The 19339-nt window shown below is 36.2% G+C and overlaps 1 protein-coding gene across 1 annotated transcript; it reads right to left on the minus strand.

The window, feature by feature from the left end:
- Positions 1–315: 315 nt before the first annotated feature.
- LOC137391851 (uncharacterized) lies at positions 316–14422 on the minus strand. Its single transcript, XM_068078395.1, has 4 exons — positions 14016–14422; positions 4048–4486; positions 1823–1919; positions 316–1045 (listed from the first exon to the last, which is right to left on the minus strand). Exons 1-4 carry the CDS (start codon positions 14218–14220, stop codon positions 584–586), a joined length of 1203 nt encoding a protein of 400 aa, XP_067934496.1. The 5' UTR covers positions 14221–14422; the 3' UTR covers positions 316–583.
- Positions 14423–19339: the final 4917 nt, after the last annotated feature.

The following is a 19339-nucleotide window of genomic DNA, read 5'->3' on the forward strand; positions in this document are numbered from 1 at the left end:
TTATAATCTGTCTGCCGTTAGCTATCCTAATGTACTTTATCCTTTACTTTAAGCCCTCTTGTTGAAGCTCATTATCTCTTGGATATTACATGAGATTACTAACACGTGGATAGAAAGTTGGATTATGAATTAAAATCTCTTGCATCAATGACAAACAGCAACATAAATCAACTATGTTTGTGTTAGTTGCATCCTTGAACAATTAAAACGCTAGATTTTTTTAGGTTTGATGACCAGTTTACTTTCAATGATTAGTAACACTGTCTCATCATCGTAACTATCTGCCTCTGAAGGATATACTCTACAATCTACATGGACTCTTCATATAGCTGATATTTATTATTAATGTTATACATTGAACAGACTGAGTACAGAGTAGAAAGAGTCAAAAGCTAAACAAGCTTTTTAAGTAAAAATAAATCATATAGATAATAAAAGATTCAGTATCAAAAAATTTTTATCCATCAACTCCGTCTAAAAATTATAAATTATGTATTAGTTTTAGAATCATTTGACCTGGAATAATACGATTAAAATAATTAAAATTCTAACAAAAGTGAAATAATATAAAAATTGTTAATAGTTAGACATATTCCTGCCGGCTGCTAACAAAATTGAGCTGTGGATGATGAGGTGTACAGTGACTGTAGTTCAACAAATTACTTCTATCAATAGTTTCCTGAGTCGAACAGTTAGAGCAGTCTGAGCAGCTCACCGTACTACTGTTATCGGTCAAACAGTTGGGGCAGCATCCTGCCCTCCATGTTTGGTTATTATTCTGACTCGTGTTGCCTTTATTCTCCTGATTTCCTGCGCTTAATCTAGCCCAATCTACGTTTTGAATTGTTGTGGTTTGGGGTGAGTTGGGGTAGGCCGCTATCTGTGGATATTGTCTTAGTTGGTGATTCGCGGGCAAGACAAAAGTTTCATGAGGGTGTAGAGATGCCGCTGTTGGCGATGTAATTGAAATCGGTGGAGCATATGTATGGTGTAGTTGTCTTCTCAGTTCATCATTACGGCCTCGGATTTGCATCTCTTGATCAACCTACGTTAAGGAAATGTGCCATGAATACATAAAAAACTGTGAAGAAATTAGGACCCCTGCTGGCTCTATATCTTTAGTAGTCATACAGTTTACCCTAGATGCAATTAAAGAACCTAATAGAAACAAAAGATGCTGCCAGATTGTGACTCTCTGTTGTTCATTATTGCATTCTCTTCACTAATTGAGTTTAATAGGAAACTTATGACATTCCGATATATTGTTCAGCCAGGGTCAGGTTGCCATGACACCCACCATGTATGTTGAAATATATTATCATTAGCTGCCAATTACTCCTGCCAGCAGGGAATACACATAAGGCATAGCTTATGAGGCTTCAGTTTGTTTATAGGACATATTTGTTCAGCCTTATTTCACAGATCTTCTGGATTTTGTTAAGCTGTAAACTAGATAGATTATAGATGCTCGTATAATAAAATTGGAAGACCACACTTCTTACGCCAAGTAGTTACTAGCAATCTGTTTCCAAACATTTCATTACATATTGTTATTACTGAAGCTAAGTGATCCAAATATGGCTTTTATTCCATTCGTTTTAGGTGAATCTTCACACTTTCAAGAGAGTTCTCTGCACGAAGAAACAAGAATAAAAAACATACTCACAGGCCTCGAAAATACCCTAGAAACCTTTTAGCTAATTTGTTTGCTTTTGCATTTGCAATAAGGGCAAGTATTGTTCAGTAGCTCTCGGGCACTCAGATATTCATGTACCGAATAGTTAAAAGAACAATAAACGTAATTCATATTTTGTTTGCTTACCGTTCCATCGGCTATCTCGGCGTAGACATGTCTTTCTTGGGCTGGAAGGGTGTGCAAATAGCCATCATTATTAGAGGAATGCATATTAGCATCTTTCCTACAACGTAGAACATAGTCAGTTACAGTCAGGTTTGTTTGTTTATCTCCTAAGTGATAGGGATGCCTAAAGCACCTGCTGCAAAGAATAAGAGCAACACCCATCGCTGCCGCCATAGAACTTCATTAAGCTTTCGCTGTTGAAATGCTTTCCTCACTGATGAACTAATATCAATTGTAGCATTCAGAAACCAATTTATAATCTTATGTAACAGCGCATGAGATGACAAGGCGTAGCAAATGTGCAATCAGCTTGTAACATTACAACTAATCTAAATAAAACCACTTTTGTGTCAAGTGCACTTACGAACCATTATTGGGAAATTGCAGTTTATTCATGCTAGTTGGAACGTGTTATGTAACAGGCCCTACAGTATGTTTGTAATCACTGAAAGTGGATGCTGTCTGTCTATAGATGGCTTAATCTGTCTCGCTGCCAATGTGCCTTTTCAATGACTATAATTTATGATGTCTCGTATCAGTGTCTGTTAATTATGGCATTTTTATAACCTGACTAGACTCAGTTTTTTAACTTCAACTTGATTCAAATTTCAAAATCTCTAACACACTTAATGGAAAAAATGTATGGTATACTTTGCTATAGTAAAGTAAATTGTAGCTTCGTGCATTTTACAGTTTTATAGCGCTGTAAAATAATAGTATTAATGTAGCATTGTTAATGCAATGTTTTGACATTCTTTGTTTAATAATAGATTATTTTTATATTAAATTAAGCACAGCTGATTTGTTAAAAATATATCTAGTTTAGCTACAGAAGTGTAGCTGTAGAATAACTTGCAACAAACAAGTAGGAAGAGCTAGTAGGTAAGGTTCCTGTTGGGACATGCTCATTTAAAACAATTTGTTAACACCTCTGTTGTTAATAAATATAAAAAAGAATACTTCACAAGTTAACCCAAATGGGCAGTTTTGTCTATTCATGCTATATTTATACATAACCAAATGACGGATCAACATCATAGTTGTTTTTTGAGTCATTGCCAAGTTTTCATATACATTTTAGCCAATTTTACGAAAACTAATGATTCAAATTACTTGAAATATGGTGATGCCATACGGAAGATTCTGCTTAACATTGCGGTGTTAACAAACTGTTTCTCTTGAATATGATCTAAAGCCTAATCCTCACCCCACCATGAACAACCGGCGGTGTACCTGCGGTGATCAGCGATACCCGGGTAGGCTGTATGTTTTCAGCTTCTGGTTATGTATCAAAGGTGATAACGTAAAGAAGAAATTTTCTGCTCCGAGACAATGGTATCTTTTATGCATGGAGTTAAAATATAAAGTATGTTTCCAGGTCAACGCGGTGTTAATTTCTTTATCCCGAAGAAAAAGTCAGTGTATTGCCAAGCCCCTTGTGGAAAGCGTACGCGCAATGCATTCTGGGTGCATGGGCCGGCACGGTTTTCACTACCGGCGACATCCTGCAACCTAAGCAGGAGCCCGTAGAAAAACTCAACTTGCTGAGCTTTGCTGGCGGCCACCACCGGTAGATATTTTACCGCCGGCTCAGGTCGGCCTACTGGTTTTCAGCAGCCATCGGTAGCCGCCGGTTGCATTACCACCACTCCATACGGTGGGGTGAGAATTAGGCTTAACACAGCTTCGCAACAGGATGTCATATTTGTCTTCTTTGCAACTATCAGTTTCACGACGTTGTAAAGTTCACATGTGAAAAATTAGGTGAAGCATTCAATGCTGCAGAGTGTATATTGACAAAACGAAATAATAGGTAAAATTTGTTATAGCAGGCGATTTTAAAGTTTAAATATGACATGGAAAACGTTGCAAACATGTGGGCTTGTTATTCTGTTTGCCAATGTGCCAAGGGAGCTAAGTCCTTAACCATTTTAAATACCCAGTTTACACACCATATAAAGGCCCTGGTGCTGCGTGTATGATTTCTGTTAGATAAACTTAAAACAGCCAATTAAGTCTGCTTAGAATTAAGAGTGTGTCAAATTTTTAATAGTACACAACTAAAAGTTGTATACTATTAAAGCCAAAGTGTACCACCAAAGGTTGTATAAATCAACATTAAATCTTGCTCAGAAAGCTTATTTTAAAGGAAACCTTTTCATACAACTTCATTCTCAGTAACTTACTTGAGAGGGAAGACTCCTCGCTGCCATAAGCAGAATCCAACGATCAGTGCAAGAAGTATTACAACTGTGAGCGCTATGATCACAACTATTATAACAATTCCATTAGGACTGTTTTGATCATCCGCCCGATATGGCAGAGTCGAACTCCGAGCCGGTATAATTTTCTCGGGTATCGTCTTCGTTGTTTTTGAAGTAGTAGGTAGACTCTGTGATGTAGAGGTATCTATAATGACAGTCGTTTCAGGAGTATTTCTTTGACATTTGCACTCACTAGCGCTGGTGTCGCACTGCAGCGTTAGAGGATTGAATGTCTCATTTTCTGGGCACGGACATTGAGAGCAGGAAAGTCCTTGACATCTGTAGTAGTTCTGGCAGTTGCGAGAGTCGGTAAAGTTGGTGACTGGGTAACGCATTCCTAGGGGGACGGATTCACCGCAGGCTGCAAATAGATGCAATGGTACATCATTAAAATATGTTCTGTCAGCTAGTGTCAAGTCCAAACATCTGCCAACTGTATGAGCAGCTGCTGCCACAGCTTTCTATTCTAGTCATCTGCCTTCGATAGATTTTATGTTTCTCATTAGACAGACAACAGCATTAAATATAGGCCAAGATTGCATATCGTTTCTCAAGCCCCGTGGTTATAGCAATTATTTCTATGTATGTCCAACTGCGGGAGAGATAGGAGCTGACTTTTTCAAAAAATCAACTCAAGCAATAGTTTCAAAGTTGGCTAGTTAATAGAGCAAATACATTCTTACAACCCGATGCATTTACTTCAAATATTTCAAACTCTTTCTTGTACTGTTCTCGTGTTTACAAGCTTCGCCTTACAAAACTATAGATATGAAATTATGTTACCCAAATGAAAAACAAACAAGTTTATCGATCACGATCACGCACTGATTATATTCAGTCACAAACAGATATTCACAAGTCTAAGTAGAGTAATTAGGTAACCATAGACAGTAGCAGTTACGTATGAAGATTACCATGTCTAGGTATTTGACCAGACTAGAATTTGCATGAAACTCCAATTTGCTGGTATTCATACAATTAAGGAGGAACCCATTTAGTTTAGTTTCTAGCTTCACAGGCAGTCAGTAGTGCAGAAATGCTGGTTAACTAATCTAAATCAATCACATAGCCAGCAGCTGGGCTCAACAAGTCTCTAATTTCAAGGTAGACCTCAATGGAATGCAACACCCTTTTATGATGGACTTGTTAGATGAGAGCAGGTATAACCATATCTAAAGGCAGCAACGTGATACACTCATAAAGATGGTGACCACCAAGTGCTTGCTCATAAGTGGTCGGATCACAAAGGAAGATTGTACGGCTGCAGTTGGTGTGATGACAATATATAATTGCTTCTAAGCATCTAATGAGCGTTGTGATTGGCCAAATGATCAATGGCATTCCAATTTGTAGAGAGTTAGCTTTCGATATTCCATAACTGAAGTGTTCCTCCTCATGTTTTCCATGTTTAGTCTTGTTGATAAGAATATCTGATTCTTAGCCCACTAATGACTTGTTGCTTCACACTAATTCAAGTCCTCAAGTCAAGTTCAACTCATGTTGGGTTAACTGCATCAGCCAATCACAATTCATACACAATTTTACTAAGTTACTGTCTCCCCCAGCAAATTTGCTTAAGAAAACATTGCAGTGTGATGCTAAGTAGCCCGCATTCATGCAACACTGCGTCGTCAGCGATAGCTTGACAAGGATTCAATGAGAAGTCAAGGCTATTTTGAAAGTGACTATTCGTGTCAACTTTCACCCATTTAGTGCACTTTGTTTGGTTTCATCAGCAAAACGTTGAATATCACAGCTTTCACGGGTTCTTGAAATCACATCTCACTTGGAGGATAGGTTCCCATTTTATCACAATAATTTGGAAAGCCTGTCACTGGCGCTTGCAGTTCAAATGGGAACCAACCTAAAGTTGTGTTGAGCTGACATATGCCAAACTAGTGTTGATTTTACTTGACACATCTAGTTGGTACATTGAAGAACCCAGACAACTATCAGCTAGTCTGTAGTCTTTCATCCCTTACATCTCAACGCTTAGTTGTGTCACATCTCTACAGGCGTGGGCAAACAATCTATCATTGCATAACAAGCTGTCAAGAGGGTGCCCCATGCGTAGGAACCTTTTTTTATTAAAACGCTCAAACCAAATTTTATGAAATGTTTAAGAGGTAGAAATTTTCGATATTGTTGAAGTTACTATGGCGATTGTAGTGAATCAGTTTACTCAATGTTTAAAATTATTGCCTTAGTTACACTTAGCATTTGGAATACATGTACTACTGTGTAATTTTGCTTAGCTACACATCTCTTATTGTATGTGTTTAGCCATATGTTTTTAAGCATTCACCTGTCTAGCTAAGTACCTCTACTATTATGTATCAAAAATACATCTATGTGTGTGTGTGTGTGTGTGTGTGTGTGTTTTATTTCACCTTTAAAGATTACACAATTGAATTAATACTCGAGACAAAATATAATTAACCAATGCGTGAAAAAATAACAATAAGTAAGAGATGATGATGGGGCCCATTGCGAAATGGCAAAGCCAGTGGTACGCGAGCCCGAGTCAGCAGCACAAAAACCAGACCGTAACACTCACTCTCCAGACTGGAGATGGTGCCTCAGTTCCACCTTATATTTACCGAGACATTTTATTGATCTTATTGAATTAGGTAGTCGATTCCACAGCGCAGGTGTTGCAAAGTTTGAGGATCGTTGACCGGCTAAAGTTAGATGATTAGGTACGGGAAGAGAAAGTAATTGATGACGAGTATTATAAAATGGTAGTGCTGGATCACAATTTGAGTAAAATAATTTATGGGCTTGAATAAGCAACTTATATTTATGCAATTTATCAATAGTTAAAATATCAGAGGTTTTAAATAAATCGTTTGTTGGAAATCCAAATGGCTTACGGTTAATGATTCTGACAATTTTCTTTTGAAACTGTATTATTTTGCTAAGATGAATTTTGGATGCATTGCCATAAGTTTCTATTGAATAGCATAATTTGGAGTGAATAAGTGTGTAATAAAGCATAATCAGCAATTTTTTTGGAATGAAAGCACTTATGCGGTAAAAGATGCCTGATATAGGCCGTAAATCTAATAAAAGATTACGAGCGTGGGAAGACCAGTTCAAATTTTTATCAATTGACACTCCAAGAAATTTGACTTCATCAATTGCTTTAATAAAAGTGTTATTAAAAAGAATAGGCTGATCAAATTTAATTTTGCTCTGGTAATTTTTAAAAACAGTAAAACAGGTTTTGTCAAAGTTAATGGTTAATTTGTTCGCTTGACACCAATCAGCTAGTTTTTCAAGATCAGATTGGACTTTAGGTAAATCGTCGTTTAGGTTCTTTGAACTCATAAACAAATTGGTATCATCAGCATACAATATAGGAGTTAGATGAGTTAAACAATCACAAAGATCATTTATGTAAATTAAGAATAAAGTCGGGCCTAGCACCGAGCCCTGAGGTACGCCACAAGTCAAATTGTCAGCGTTAGAAAAAGTATCATTAATTTTTGTTGTTTGGGTTCGGCGGGTTAAATAGCTTTGTATCCATCTGATGGTTAACTCACTAAAATTAAATTGCTCTAGTTTTTTAAATAATATTGCGTGATCGATCGTATCAAAGGCCTTCCTGAAATCTATAAAAATTCCTATAACACATTCACTTCGGTCAAACGATTCTAGAATTTGGTTAGTAAAAGTTGAGATGGCATCAGATGTGCCTCTAGCTCTTCTGAATCCAAATTGGTTTTTATATAAAAGTGATTTATTTTCTAAATAATCAACAATTTGTTGATTAACAAGTTTTTCCAATATTTTACTAAAGACTGGTAGAATTGAAATTGGACGAAAATTACCGCATTCATTTAAAGAACCCCCTTTGTGCAAAGGTTGGTTCACATGTTCACAGATGTATTCGTATCTCTAATCATATATCTCTGTCTACTTCTGACTATGTTCCTTTTTAGTTCCAACTCTCTCATCTGGCTAAGTTTCTCTACTTGTTGGCTGCCTGGCTTTCTGTCTGTCCAGCTACCTTGTTTCTGGGTTGTTACATTATCGGTCTGGCAATGTGTATCAGTCATCTCTCTTGTAAACAACTGCAGCCTGATACTGGTTAGTTCATTTATCCTAAAGGTGTATAGCGTTGCTCAGTTTCATCAGCTATTATTTTCATGTGCTGCGCTTGTGATCAGCGTCTACCCAATTTTTTAAAAATAGACTCACACAAAACTGTAGTATATTTTATCAGAAAATATCAGTATTTTTCTGTTTCACCACAGCTTTTTATGTTCATGGTAATCAAAAATCAAATTAAAATCAAAAAGCATGATCGCAGTTAAAACACTCAGAAGAAAATTCCATGCAAAATGACATCACTAGTTGCTATTGTTGCTATAGTTGATATCGGTTATTGTGTTCAAGTTTAAGCATAGCGTATCTCTATTCTGTCAGTCTGTTTACAACTATAGGGTCATAATCACACACCTGATCAGAGCGTTTTTACTGCGATCAAGTTTTGACGATTTTAATCTTGAAGCAACCTTGCATTCAAATCATTTTAAACATAAAAAAAATCACAAATGGTGGGAAAATACTGACACTTTCTAATAATATCTACTAGAATTTGGAGCTAGTTCAACTTTAAATACGCCAGACTCTATTCTCTCACTAACTGGCAGGCATGCATACTCGAGAAGAGCATACTGAAAACACCTGAATATGTCTCAAAAATGCAGAAAGATATAAATAGAATGTCAGATGTTTCTTTGCTTTTGCTAGTTATTAATAACTACTTCCCTTTATTATTACCCTGTGAATTGTAATTACCCACATTGCTTGCAGTCAGTAACGCTAGTAGGAGGGGCGCTAGTAGGAGGGGCGGTCAGCATGTTACACTATTATGGCTGACTATAAATTGATTTCATATGATGCATGATTTGGTTTCATGTGCATGAGGATGAGAACAAACAAGTAGTTATTGCTGCCTGTATTTGCAGCCTGTATTTTTTGTATGCTTTTCCCAGGCCACTCAGCAGACAAGCATAATCTATTTAGTTAGTTCAGCTGTTATTTCGTTGCCTTTTTACAAGATATTTTCCATATGAGTCATTGGCTTACACTGGTCTACATTGGTCACACTGATCACTGCTGACAAATAATGTGTAACTGAAACATCAAGCTTAAAGTAAGGTACATAAACTTAGATTTGGCAGATGCATAGAAGAATAAATGTGAAACTAATAAAAAACATGGATAGAAACCTAGATGTGGCAGAAGGCAGAAAGATAGATTGGCATCTAGAAAAATGTGTTACCATAGAAACTGTTTTGGAAAGACCCAATTTTTACAAGACTCTTGTTGTCACCTAGCTTTGCATACCACGCAATAACATATGACAAGTTGGAATAATCAGTTATGACCACAAAGATATATGTTAGGAACTTAATATAGGTTTATATTCAGATCATATGGAGGTGGGCAAGTGCAAATCATAAATGGTTGGTTTAGCTAACCAACATTGGGAAGTAGATATGACACACACTGGCTTTCTAGGTGCCAGTTTGTTTCTGAATACAAAAAACAGTGAAAATTATTTCCTCCCGTATTCTGCCTGGCTAAAATAGCCAGAATGATCACCGCATAGTGGAAGCACTGTTTCCTCCCTCAACCATTATTATGCTGTGCAAACTGCTAGTACAGAACTCAAGCATTGTCTTGTCTAATTATACTCTGTAAACATTAGTTCATGTCAAATTCTCTTATTGCGTTATGCTAATCAGTGGTCAGTGACTTTGTATGACGCTGTTATAACCAACTGGAAACCACGCAGGAAAAAGTGTCAAATAAACCATATTTGTTGGCCATGATCGCTTGGACACAACTATTGCTAAGATTCCAGTTGCATGATTGATCTTTTTGTCACAACAAAGGCAAGCTTACAGAGGAGTGGTTTAGGAACATTTTTTGCTATTTGATGCATTTGTTTGGGAAAACTACTTTGAGAGTTGGTATGAGATTTACCTGTTTGTGTTATCCACCAGATATGTATTATTGGTTTACTTTCAGTGCAGACCAATAGAAGTCAATGTTGAACAATCAATGGTAATAAAGAGCCTAGGTTCATTTCTGTTTTACTTCAAACAGAAACTTGTAATCATGGTGAGTTAGTTACACACAAAATAGTCATTGAATAAAATGCTCAGCATACGAAATGACCACCAAACCAAATTATCTTCTAAGAAAATGGTAATATATCAAATGTTTATTCAATAAAATTGTAATATAACAAAATGGTTCTATATCCAAAAAATCAAGCTAAAATATTGTAACTACTAAAGGTGAATCAGAAGTTGTTATCGGTTATTTCACTACAACAAGCACTTATAACTTCGCACAGATGGATTGCTGCAGAGTATCCCATGTACCGTCTGTTTAACTGATAACATTGGGTGCATTTGGATGCTCAGAGGGGTGCATGCGATAGAATTTTACAAATTTTTCTTGTTGAATGAGGCACAGGAAAACCATTTGTTTAGACATATGCATATCCAAAAACATGAGTTTATCCTCTACATACCATTCTCAGTAATACACTACTGATGCATTCAATACTCTATCAATTAACCACAAGCGAATCCAACAAAAACACTTGTTACAAGTCTAGCTTGGGTTTCAAGACAAATGTGAGTTTTAAGTCAAGCATAAGTTTTAAGCAAGTTTAGGTTTGGAAGCAAATGCTCTTTTAACGTAACCTACCAACATTAGATTTGTTATAAAAATGTCATGCTGAAGAGCTTTAGATGTACCTACACTGGCGCTAATCTGTTGTCAGCAAACCCTTACTCAGCTCCATTATCGGTTATTGTCAACTCTTATGTACCCTGTCAAAGCTGAAACCCCATAAATCTTTCACTGCAGACTGTGAGGAGTATGCAATTAGAACTACAACATTAACTCATTGTTTGTAAAGAGCTAAAAAGGCCCCCAACATCTACACATGGTTTTTCAGTAAACTGAGAGCGTAAAACCACTTACAAGATCATCTGTTGAGATGATTTGTGAGTGATTTAACACTCACAAATCAGTGATCAAACAAGTGATCTCTAGTATCTAAGCTTGACATTGTAGCGAGTTTTAAACAGTATTAGTCATCATTAGACCAAATACAACACAAGTTATAAATCTCTACTACACATCTGAAACTCTTGAAAACTCTGATTTTTATATTTATCGCCATATGGTGAGTTATTCAAATGCAAATGAGAAGCGAAGTTGGTTTCCTTTGCCTTGTTTTTCTTTCAAACAAAAGGATTAGAAAAACTCACGCCTGCTTGCTCAATTTGTTAACATTTCTGGTAGAATTTGCATATTCGTTTTAATGCTAATTGCCTCTTCATTAAAGCCAGTGTGATGCCGCTAGAGGAAACCAGATTTCTCATTCATAAACTAGTAAGATTATAAAAGAGTGCAACCATCCTTAACCCAATAATAACACTAGCTATATTCTGTGCGAGCCTGAACGTCATTGCTTTCTGCAAAAAATTTATCAACAGCACACATCTTGCTTCAATAGAGAGGGACAAAAAACATATAACAAGACACTCATATTATTGTTTTCCTTGAGAATAGTTGATCGTCACAAAAACCTAATACATCAATCGTATTAACTCAAACAGTTTTCATTAGAAGCTTCCGATTTATATTCAACCTCATGTGAGCTTAAATCAAGTAGAAATATACTTGAACTCAAAAACTTTCTAATCATCAGAGATTAATGAACCATACTCGATTGCTTGGCCAACATTGGCAACCCACTAACATCCCATTTCCTCCCTTAATGCGGTGTAATGGCTCATGTATAGCATGAAATTCTGTAGTACTATTAATTTTATCTAGTAAAGCTGTTAGTTATGCGGTGAACCCAAGTTGGAAACTTAAAAACGATGACATTTTTTTAATTCTCCGGCAAAAAAATATTCCTTTGGTGGTTGTAAAAATTAGAATGAATTGGTTGCTTGGCTGGCTGGTCAGAAATTTATGTGTAGTCTAAATAGTTTGTTTCAGCTGAAAACAATAAACATAACCAATGTATATGACTTTAAGGGATTGGATTTTCTAGTTTAAACCATTTTGAGTTTAAGAGTAAAAAAATTAAGAAAGGTTGGACATGATTATTTGAAAGTGCAGATTTAAATGGTTTAAAAGTTCAACTGAAAATGATTTGGTGAAGTTAAAATTGTTTCAAGGGTGAAATTGAGATTATTTGTAGGGTCAAGTTGACATTAGTTGTAGGGTCAAGTTAAAATTATTTAGTGGCGAACAGTATAACGATGTGGAGGTACAGACTGAAATAATTTTAAAAAGTTTTAAAATTCTTACAAGTGGAGATAGAGTAAAAGAACTCTAGCCTATTAAAGTCATTCAAACCAAAATGTGTGTTTAGCCATTTAGCAGCAGCTAAAAATGGTAATTCTGCAACTTATATTTTAGTATTAGAGGATGTTTTGTGGTTATTTCAATCCTTGGCACCTGTAAGCTTGAGTGCAAGCAACAGGTGTCCAGGGGAGGGTGTACCAGAAATCTTTACTCACTGTGCATTTAAACCTACTACAACAAAAGAATTTTTATAAGAAATTCATAGTTTCTTGTTTTTAGTACAATGCTAATGATAAATGACCAAATATGGCTATGTGCCAACATTACATATATAGAGGACTTTGGCAGTGCAGCTGCAAAGGTTGAGTGAGTGCAGGTAGTTGACAGTCAATTCCGATGTGGTTATGTTGACAGATTGGAAGCTAGTTTTGCGTACAGTACTTGTACAGTACTTGCTCGTGCTCTGTGTTTACTTCCATGTTGAGAAAATTTACTCACTATGTGTTTTAAAGCTTTAATATTTCATGTCAATATTTACTGGTAGTTATGCTGCTGTTGAACATGTGCTGGAGCTGTAATACGACAGCGTTAATACTAAGGGAGATGTCAGACCTATAGATCGCTTCTAAGTGGTGGCTGACTAAACTGCCCAGCTACGCAAACAACTCGTAAATTGGACTACAGTTAGTTTGGGCTTCAGTAATGATAAACTGTCAAAGCCAGCTTTTGTTTCTGACAAAGCATCTCTTATATTTCTTCTATTCTATCTAGGTTTACATGTTTGGGATGCCCGCAGTATAAACACATATGGCCTAACATAGCTAAGCGCTTCAAAACTATCAAAGCTCTAGTACGTTAACATAAATCCGAAGCCAGCTATCGAGCGCTCTCACATTTTTTAAAAGTTAGTCAAATGATATCAGAGTTTCTCAGGAAAACAACAAAAATCTCTAAGTTTTCATGATCAGATGAAAGTTGGAAACAGACAAAAAATTCTTTGGGTCCAACACTGTTTCGTAACTGTTTAGCATTTAATTCTTAGCATAAGCACCAATGACACAACATCAATGATATCTAACAGAAGTTCAGGCCATGATCCATATTTAGTACCAAAGGCTAACTCAAATCTCTATACAGAATCTGGGCTAACAAATAAACGCCAACAATCGATGCTAATGCCAAATCACAGAGGTCAAATTAGTCACAGAAATCCCTGAGGAATTCCTAGCAACCAAGATACATGTATGTCATGTGTTTGCTAGCATAATAGGAAATTTCGAAGGAAAAACCATAGGTCAAAAACAGCTCGCTACAAGCAACTTCAATAGTTTGTGAATCTACAAAACAGCCCAAGGTCCAGATTTAAAATCTCTGCTAATGGATGGGTTTAAATTTCGGATTATAAGGTATAAAAATCTTAAAAGATTTTCACTATTTACAGTAAATCCTCTAATTACACCGGATAATCCTCCAGAATGTTTCAAACGCTCCATGGCACAAACTTATACAACAATTAAAGTATATAATCTCCTTACCTCCATATTCAAACACATATGTGTATGTCCACTCTGGATCAGCATCTGTCGGCTGTTTGGCTTTAAATATCTCTCGGCATCGACTCAGCTTTGGTGGCGTTCCGAAACTGTTCTCAACATTCAGCGCAAAAACAAAAACGACGATCCAATATTTTGCCATTGTTTGTGAACAACTGCAGCAGTTTCTATCTCGCACGCAACTCATCCCCTTGTCTGGTCCTTTTGGTGCAGTATGATGTAGTCAGGATCACAGTAAGATAAAACTATCTACAAGTGGCTTGCTGGAGCCCACCTATCGCTCGACTGTTTGTTCTGAGCACAAATTAGACGATTACTGTCCAATTCAACGACTACTATTATCTAGCCGATATCTCTACTGACTGTATTTGAGAACAAATAAAACTGTAAACAGCTAAAAGGTGCATGCAGAAAGACACAATCCCTTGGCTTATCATTCTATTCCATCTGTTGAATCAGACTCCGCCCATTTCACTGCGGATCCAGTTACTTAGTTATCCACTTAACTCTGGCTGATTTGACGATCAGCTCGGCATGAATAGCAGCGTTGCTGAAGCGTGACTTCATTAGACCAACTCTTTCAGTTAATTACTGTAAATTGGGGGACGCAAATAACTAGACAAATGTAACGACTCGTTAAGAAAACAACTCGTCAGCATTTCGTACTCGTTCTATTCACGAGAAAGAATGCTTAATTACTTATCGCATTTGTCTAGTTCATTAATACTAAATTGTGTTATTCTAGTGTTCGAGTGAAGACAAAAGGTGCTTGAGAGTCGGACATGCCAAACCAGTTCTCTTTCTCAATTAATAGCTAAAGAAATGTAGGTAAATAAGGGTGCCGTGTTGTTGCAAGGTGTAATGTTAAAACATGAATGGCTAAGAAGAAAGTAAGGCAATTGCTGAGGAATCTTTTTTCAACTAGACAAAGGATCTGTATTTTGATACCCTCGTGAAAGCCAGTTGGCAAAGCTTGTAGTCAGACTCTCTATTCAATGATGATTAAGTTTGCTTGGTCGGTTCACTTAGTGTTTATCACTAGAAACTAGTAAACTATTAACTCTAAAATAATTCGGGCCAAGTTTTTTTCTAATAATTTTGTTTTTCCTACTTTCATTACAACTGATTTTAATCCTGTCCATACTTAATACTCGTGGTAGGCTACTGGCATCAATGTTCATAAAGGTGCATGGGGACGCTTGCCAGCCTTCTCTTCGTGCTGCACTCTGACTCTCATCACATTAATCATATCTATGCCACTGAAAGACTGTAATAAAGTTATAAAAACTAAAATCATTTTATTGTTTCTTCCTTGTTTCATACAAAAACATTTTTAAAATGTGTCAACAGAATTAGTCAAGGATACGTTAGCGCCATCAGCACACAAGTTCTGTTTTGACTGCAGTAAGAAGCGTGTGTTCTCCACATCAGTGCCTGCATCGATACTGGACAGCTGTCTTGGTGGTCATCTCTGAATTCGAAACGAAATAATATTTTAAATCTCCTCAAAGTAGGCTGGGCAACACGAAGTTTGTACCTTTTTAGTCTTCGGTAGAGAGCAAATAAACAAATGAACATGAACTAAAAAATAAACAGATAGGAATTCATTAAAGCTGCCTTTCTTTCTAGCATCTGTAAAAAAATGCAAATGTAATAACACATTCTTTTAGCTTAATCCTGAGAACCTTTATCAAAATCTGATAAAGGTCACAAACTTTGCCACCTTTTATATAATTGCCCTTTTATCTTGCTATATGCTTATCAACACTGTACTAGTAAACACCTTTTATGAAGTGATCCATTTATAAATACCATACTAACTATACTAATTCTATTATACTAAGTATAATAACTATACTAACTATACTATATCGTAACTAACTAAATAATAAATACCGTAATAACTTTTGAACCGGTTTATTTTTTGTATTTGTAATGGTGCTGCCAAACCACTACTTATTAAAATCATTATTGCTAAAGACAATAGCAAACTCTAAATTTTTATTTTACTAAAAGTTCGAGATGAAGTTGAACTTGTAGGTATGTTTAGCTGACATCAGACAGATTCAGAGCAACAAACAAGCAACTCCGTGTTGTTCATAATAAGTCTGTTTGGATATAATGAGCGACTGCTCAATGTTAATAGCCGTCAATGATGTGAACAAAGAATTTACTCAGCTTTTGGGAATCTCAGTGAATGCCATCAGTCTTTTGTTAAGGAGGAGTCATGAGTAAATGGTAAGATTAGATAAAATCCTTCATGTTTAAATAGCTTAAATCTTTAATGAAACGAAAGATTGCTTCAGTTTAACTGCCTCTTTTTGTCTCCGTGTGGTGACTAACCGCGTAGCTATCTCGTGAAGTGACTGCGAGTTGCAGGAATTTCATTTCTCTTCAAATCGGACTAGCAAAAGTAGTTTATATCGTATCATGTTACAGTAATGATACATTTAATTTAATTGCTATAGATATATGATTACATTGTTTTTAAATAAAATTTAATTTACCTAATTGGATTTCTAAATTACATATCAGAAAATGTTTTGTTGATGGCAAGACTAGCTACTCACTCGCAGGAGACAAGAACGGGTGAGTAGCCAATGAGGGAACAACTACTTGACGCTTAGATTAAAATATGCATGTATATGGAAGGCTGTCAGCCAATTACTCAACACCAAGCATTTTCTGTGGTCTGTGCTCATGTAATCTTATGTCAGTTTTATCTATATTTAGTATTTGTATCTGGCTAGCTATTATTAGTTGCTAAATATAATACAGTCAAACTCAGATAACTCGCCCTCGGATAGCTCGAACACGTGGTTAACTCAAACAGATTTGTTTAGTTCGTTCCCGCGTAATGACAAATCGCTTTAGATAACTCGACCTTAACTTCGTTAACTCGAACAGTTTTTTGCTACCAAGACGGTCGTTATCGCTTTAGAATATCACTCAATTCTAAGCCATAGAGATAGTTATCAGCTTTTAGTAATTCTTAGGCATCGTTATTACCATCATCGGCAAAATATTTCGTTAACGACTTTTCTAAAGGTTTGCAAAAAATTAAATTTTACCAAACATCCGCTTTGCGATGGCCCTTCGAAAGCAAGGAAAAGCGAGGTAATGTTTGGATAAACTTACAGAAAAATTGGCAAAATTGATCTTGGTTAAAACGCTCAAAAGAAAAAGATGTCTTTTCTTCTGAGCATTTCAAAAGCAATGAAGTTTTGCCAATTTTAATCTGAAAATGCGCTGGCAGTCATTCACCTAAAACAACAAAAAAATCTCAAGTGATAGAAAAATATTTATACTTTCTGATTAAATTTTTTTAATTCACATGAGAAGCCTTTCAATTTGCAACAAGCCATTTATACTTTTGATTTATATATAGTTTGTATATGCACATGTATCTACTAATGAATACATGCACTTGTGACAGTGCTCTGATAACTTGAACGCTCTGATAACTCGAACCCTTTCGCTCGGTGGTCAAGTTTGAGTTATCCATGTTTGACTGTATTTAGATTGTTTTAGTATCTGTAAAGTATCAGTAGGAGAAAACTGCACTAGAAAGCGTAATGTCATTTTATTAAAACGTTTTGGAGTTGTTTTTATTGCCAGGTCGAAAGGTCAATCAATAACATAACTCGTTTTATTTTGTGGTTGAGTTTACACATCTTACAAATTCACTCTGTATCTGGCTTTTGAATTGGAGCAGAACTGTTTGGTCATGTTTCCTTTCTACTAAGTGTGCCACTGATTATCCGCGGTGAGCAGCCTTATAAAACTGGTCAGAATATATCGAATGCAGTAATCAACATAATTGTAGAGGTTTCCTTTCTTGTGATCTCTTAATTACCTGTCAGTAAATCAAGCTTTACGAGGTACCAATCCCCCTGATAGCAAAATCTGAGGATACAGATGGTTAGGTGTGCGCTAACCGTATCTGTCTCAGTCAACTGCTAAATAGTTTAAGCTCGGGTATCTGGCCTGCTTAAATGAAACAATTTAAAATAAAAATAATAAAACTTCAGGAAAGATAAAAATCAGGTAAAAGTCCTGAAAAGTCATGAAATAGGCGAAGCTAGTGGGTAAACATCATGACATAGGCGGAGCTAGTGGGTAAAGTCATGATGTAGGCGGAGCTAATAAGTAAAAGTCATAGTATAGGCAGAGCTAGAGAGTAATAGTCAAGATATAGGCAGAGCTAGAGGGTAATAGTCAAAATATAGGCGAAGCTAGAGGGTAATAGTCAAGATATAGGCAGAGCTAGAGGGTAATAGTCAAAATATAGGCGAAGCTAGAGGGTAATAGTCAAGATATAGGTGGAGCTAGAGGGTAATAGTCAAGATATAGGCGAATCTACAGGGTAATAGTCAAGATATAGGCGGAGCTAGAGGGTAATAGTCAAGATATAGGCGGAGCTAGAGGGTAATAGTCAAGATATAGGGTGGCTATGGTTAAAAGTCATGATATAGGCAAAGCTACTGGGCGAATGTCATGATAAAAGCGGAGCTAGTTAGTAGAACTTATTGACAAGGTTTCATCACTAGGGGAGTCCAAATTTAAGCTTATTGATAAACACCTTTCATTGAAACCTTTGAACTATACAAATAGTTAACACAAAAGAAACCATGTCCTTAATTTCTACAAGCAGTATATCAACATTGATCTTTATAAAATAACGTTATGGAATTAATGTCTACACGCATCTACCTATCGATTGAAAAAGCACCAGTTATGTGGCCATAACTGATATCATGGGTGACAAAAGAATAACACAGCTTTTTTATTTCATTGTATCTGTCTAATTCAGAATAACAAGTAAGAATGAATCAGATAAGATAAGTCTCAAGACTGAACATACGCATGCTTCTACATTCCATATGATTCACTTTGCTATGCTGTCATGAGTTCATCTAGATGTCTAGTTATCATCCTCTTTAGACTATGTTCTCTTGATCTTCTATAGACTGCATGCTACAACCTTTTCACCTTCGATAGACTGCATGCTACAACTTCTTCACTTTCTATAGACTGCATGCTACAACCTCTTCAATTTCTATAGACTGCATGCTACAACCTCTTCACCTTTTATAGACCACATACTACAACCTCTTCACTTTCCTTAGACTGCATGTTACAACCTCATCTCCTTCTATGGACTGTATGTCGCTTCATTACAAAAAACCACAATTAAGTGAAATGCAAGTATCTGCGGCAGCAACAGCGTAGAAACTGTATTCAAAGACATTGAAGGTCTGAACAACTTTCTGCTTTATTGTTTTATTATTTTATGTATTGTTTGT

The sequence above is a fragment of the Watersipora subatra genome, chromosome 3 (assembly GCF_963576615.1).
Source record: "Watersipora subatra chromosome 3, tzWatSuba1.1, whole genome shotgun sequence".
NCBI classification, from domain to species: domain Eukaryota; kingdom Metazoa; phylum Bryozoa; class Gymnolaemata; order Cheilostomatida; family Watersiporidae; genus Watersipora; species Watersipora subatra.

Bases quoted from the DNA above. Each gene is read 5' to 3' on its own strand.
- LOC137391851 (XM_068078395.1), bottom strand. From the start codon at position 14,220: ATGAGTTGCGTGCGAGATAGAAACTGCTGCAGTTGTTCACAAACAATG. The intron at 1,920-4,047 runs GTAAGTTACTGA...TCTACGTTGTAG, and splicing joins CGAGGAGTCTTCCCTCTCAA to GAAAGATGCTAATATGCATT. The intron at 1,046-1,822 runs GTAAGCAAACAA...TCCTTAACGTAG, and splicing joins CCGAGATAGCCGATGGAACG to GTTGATCAAGAGATGCAAAT.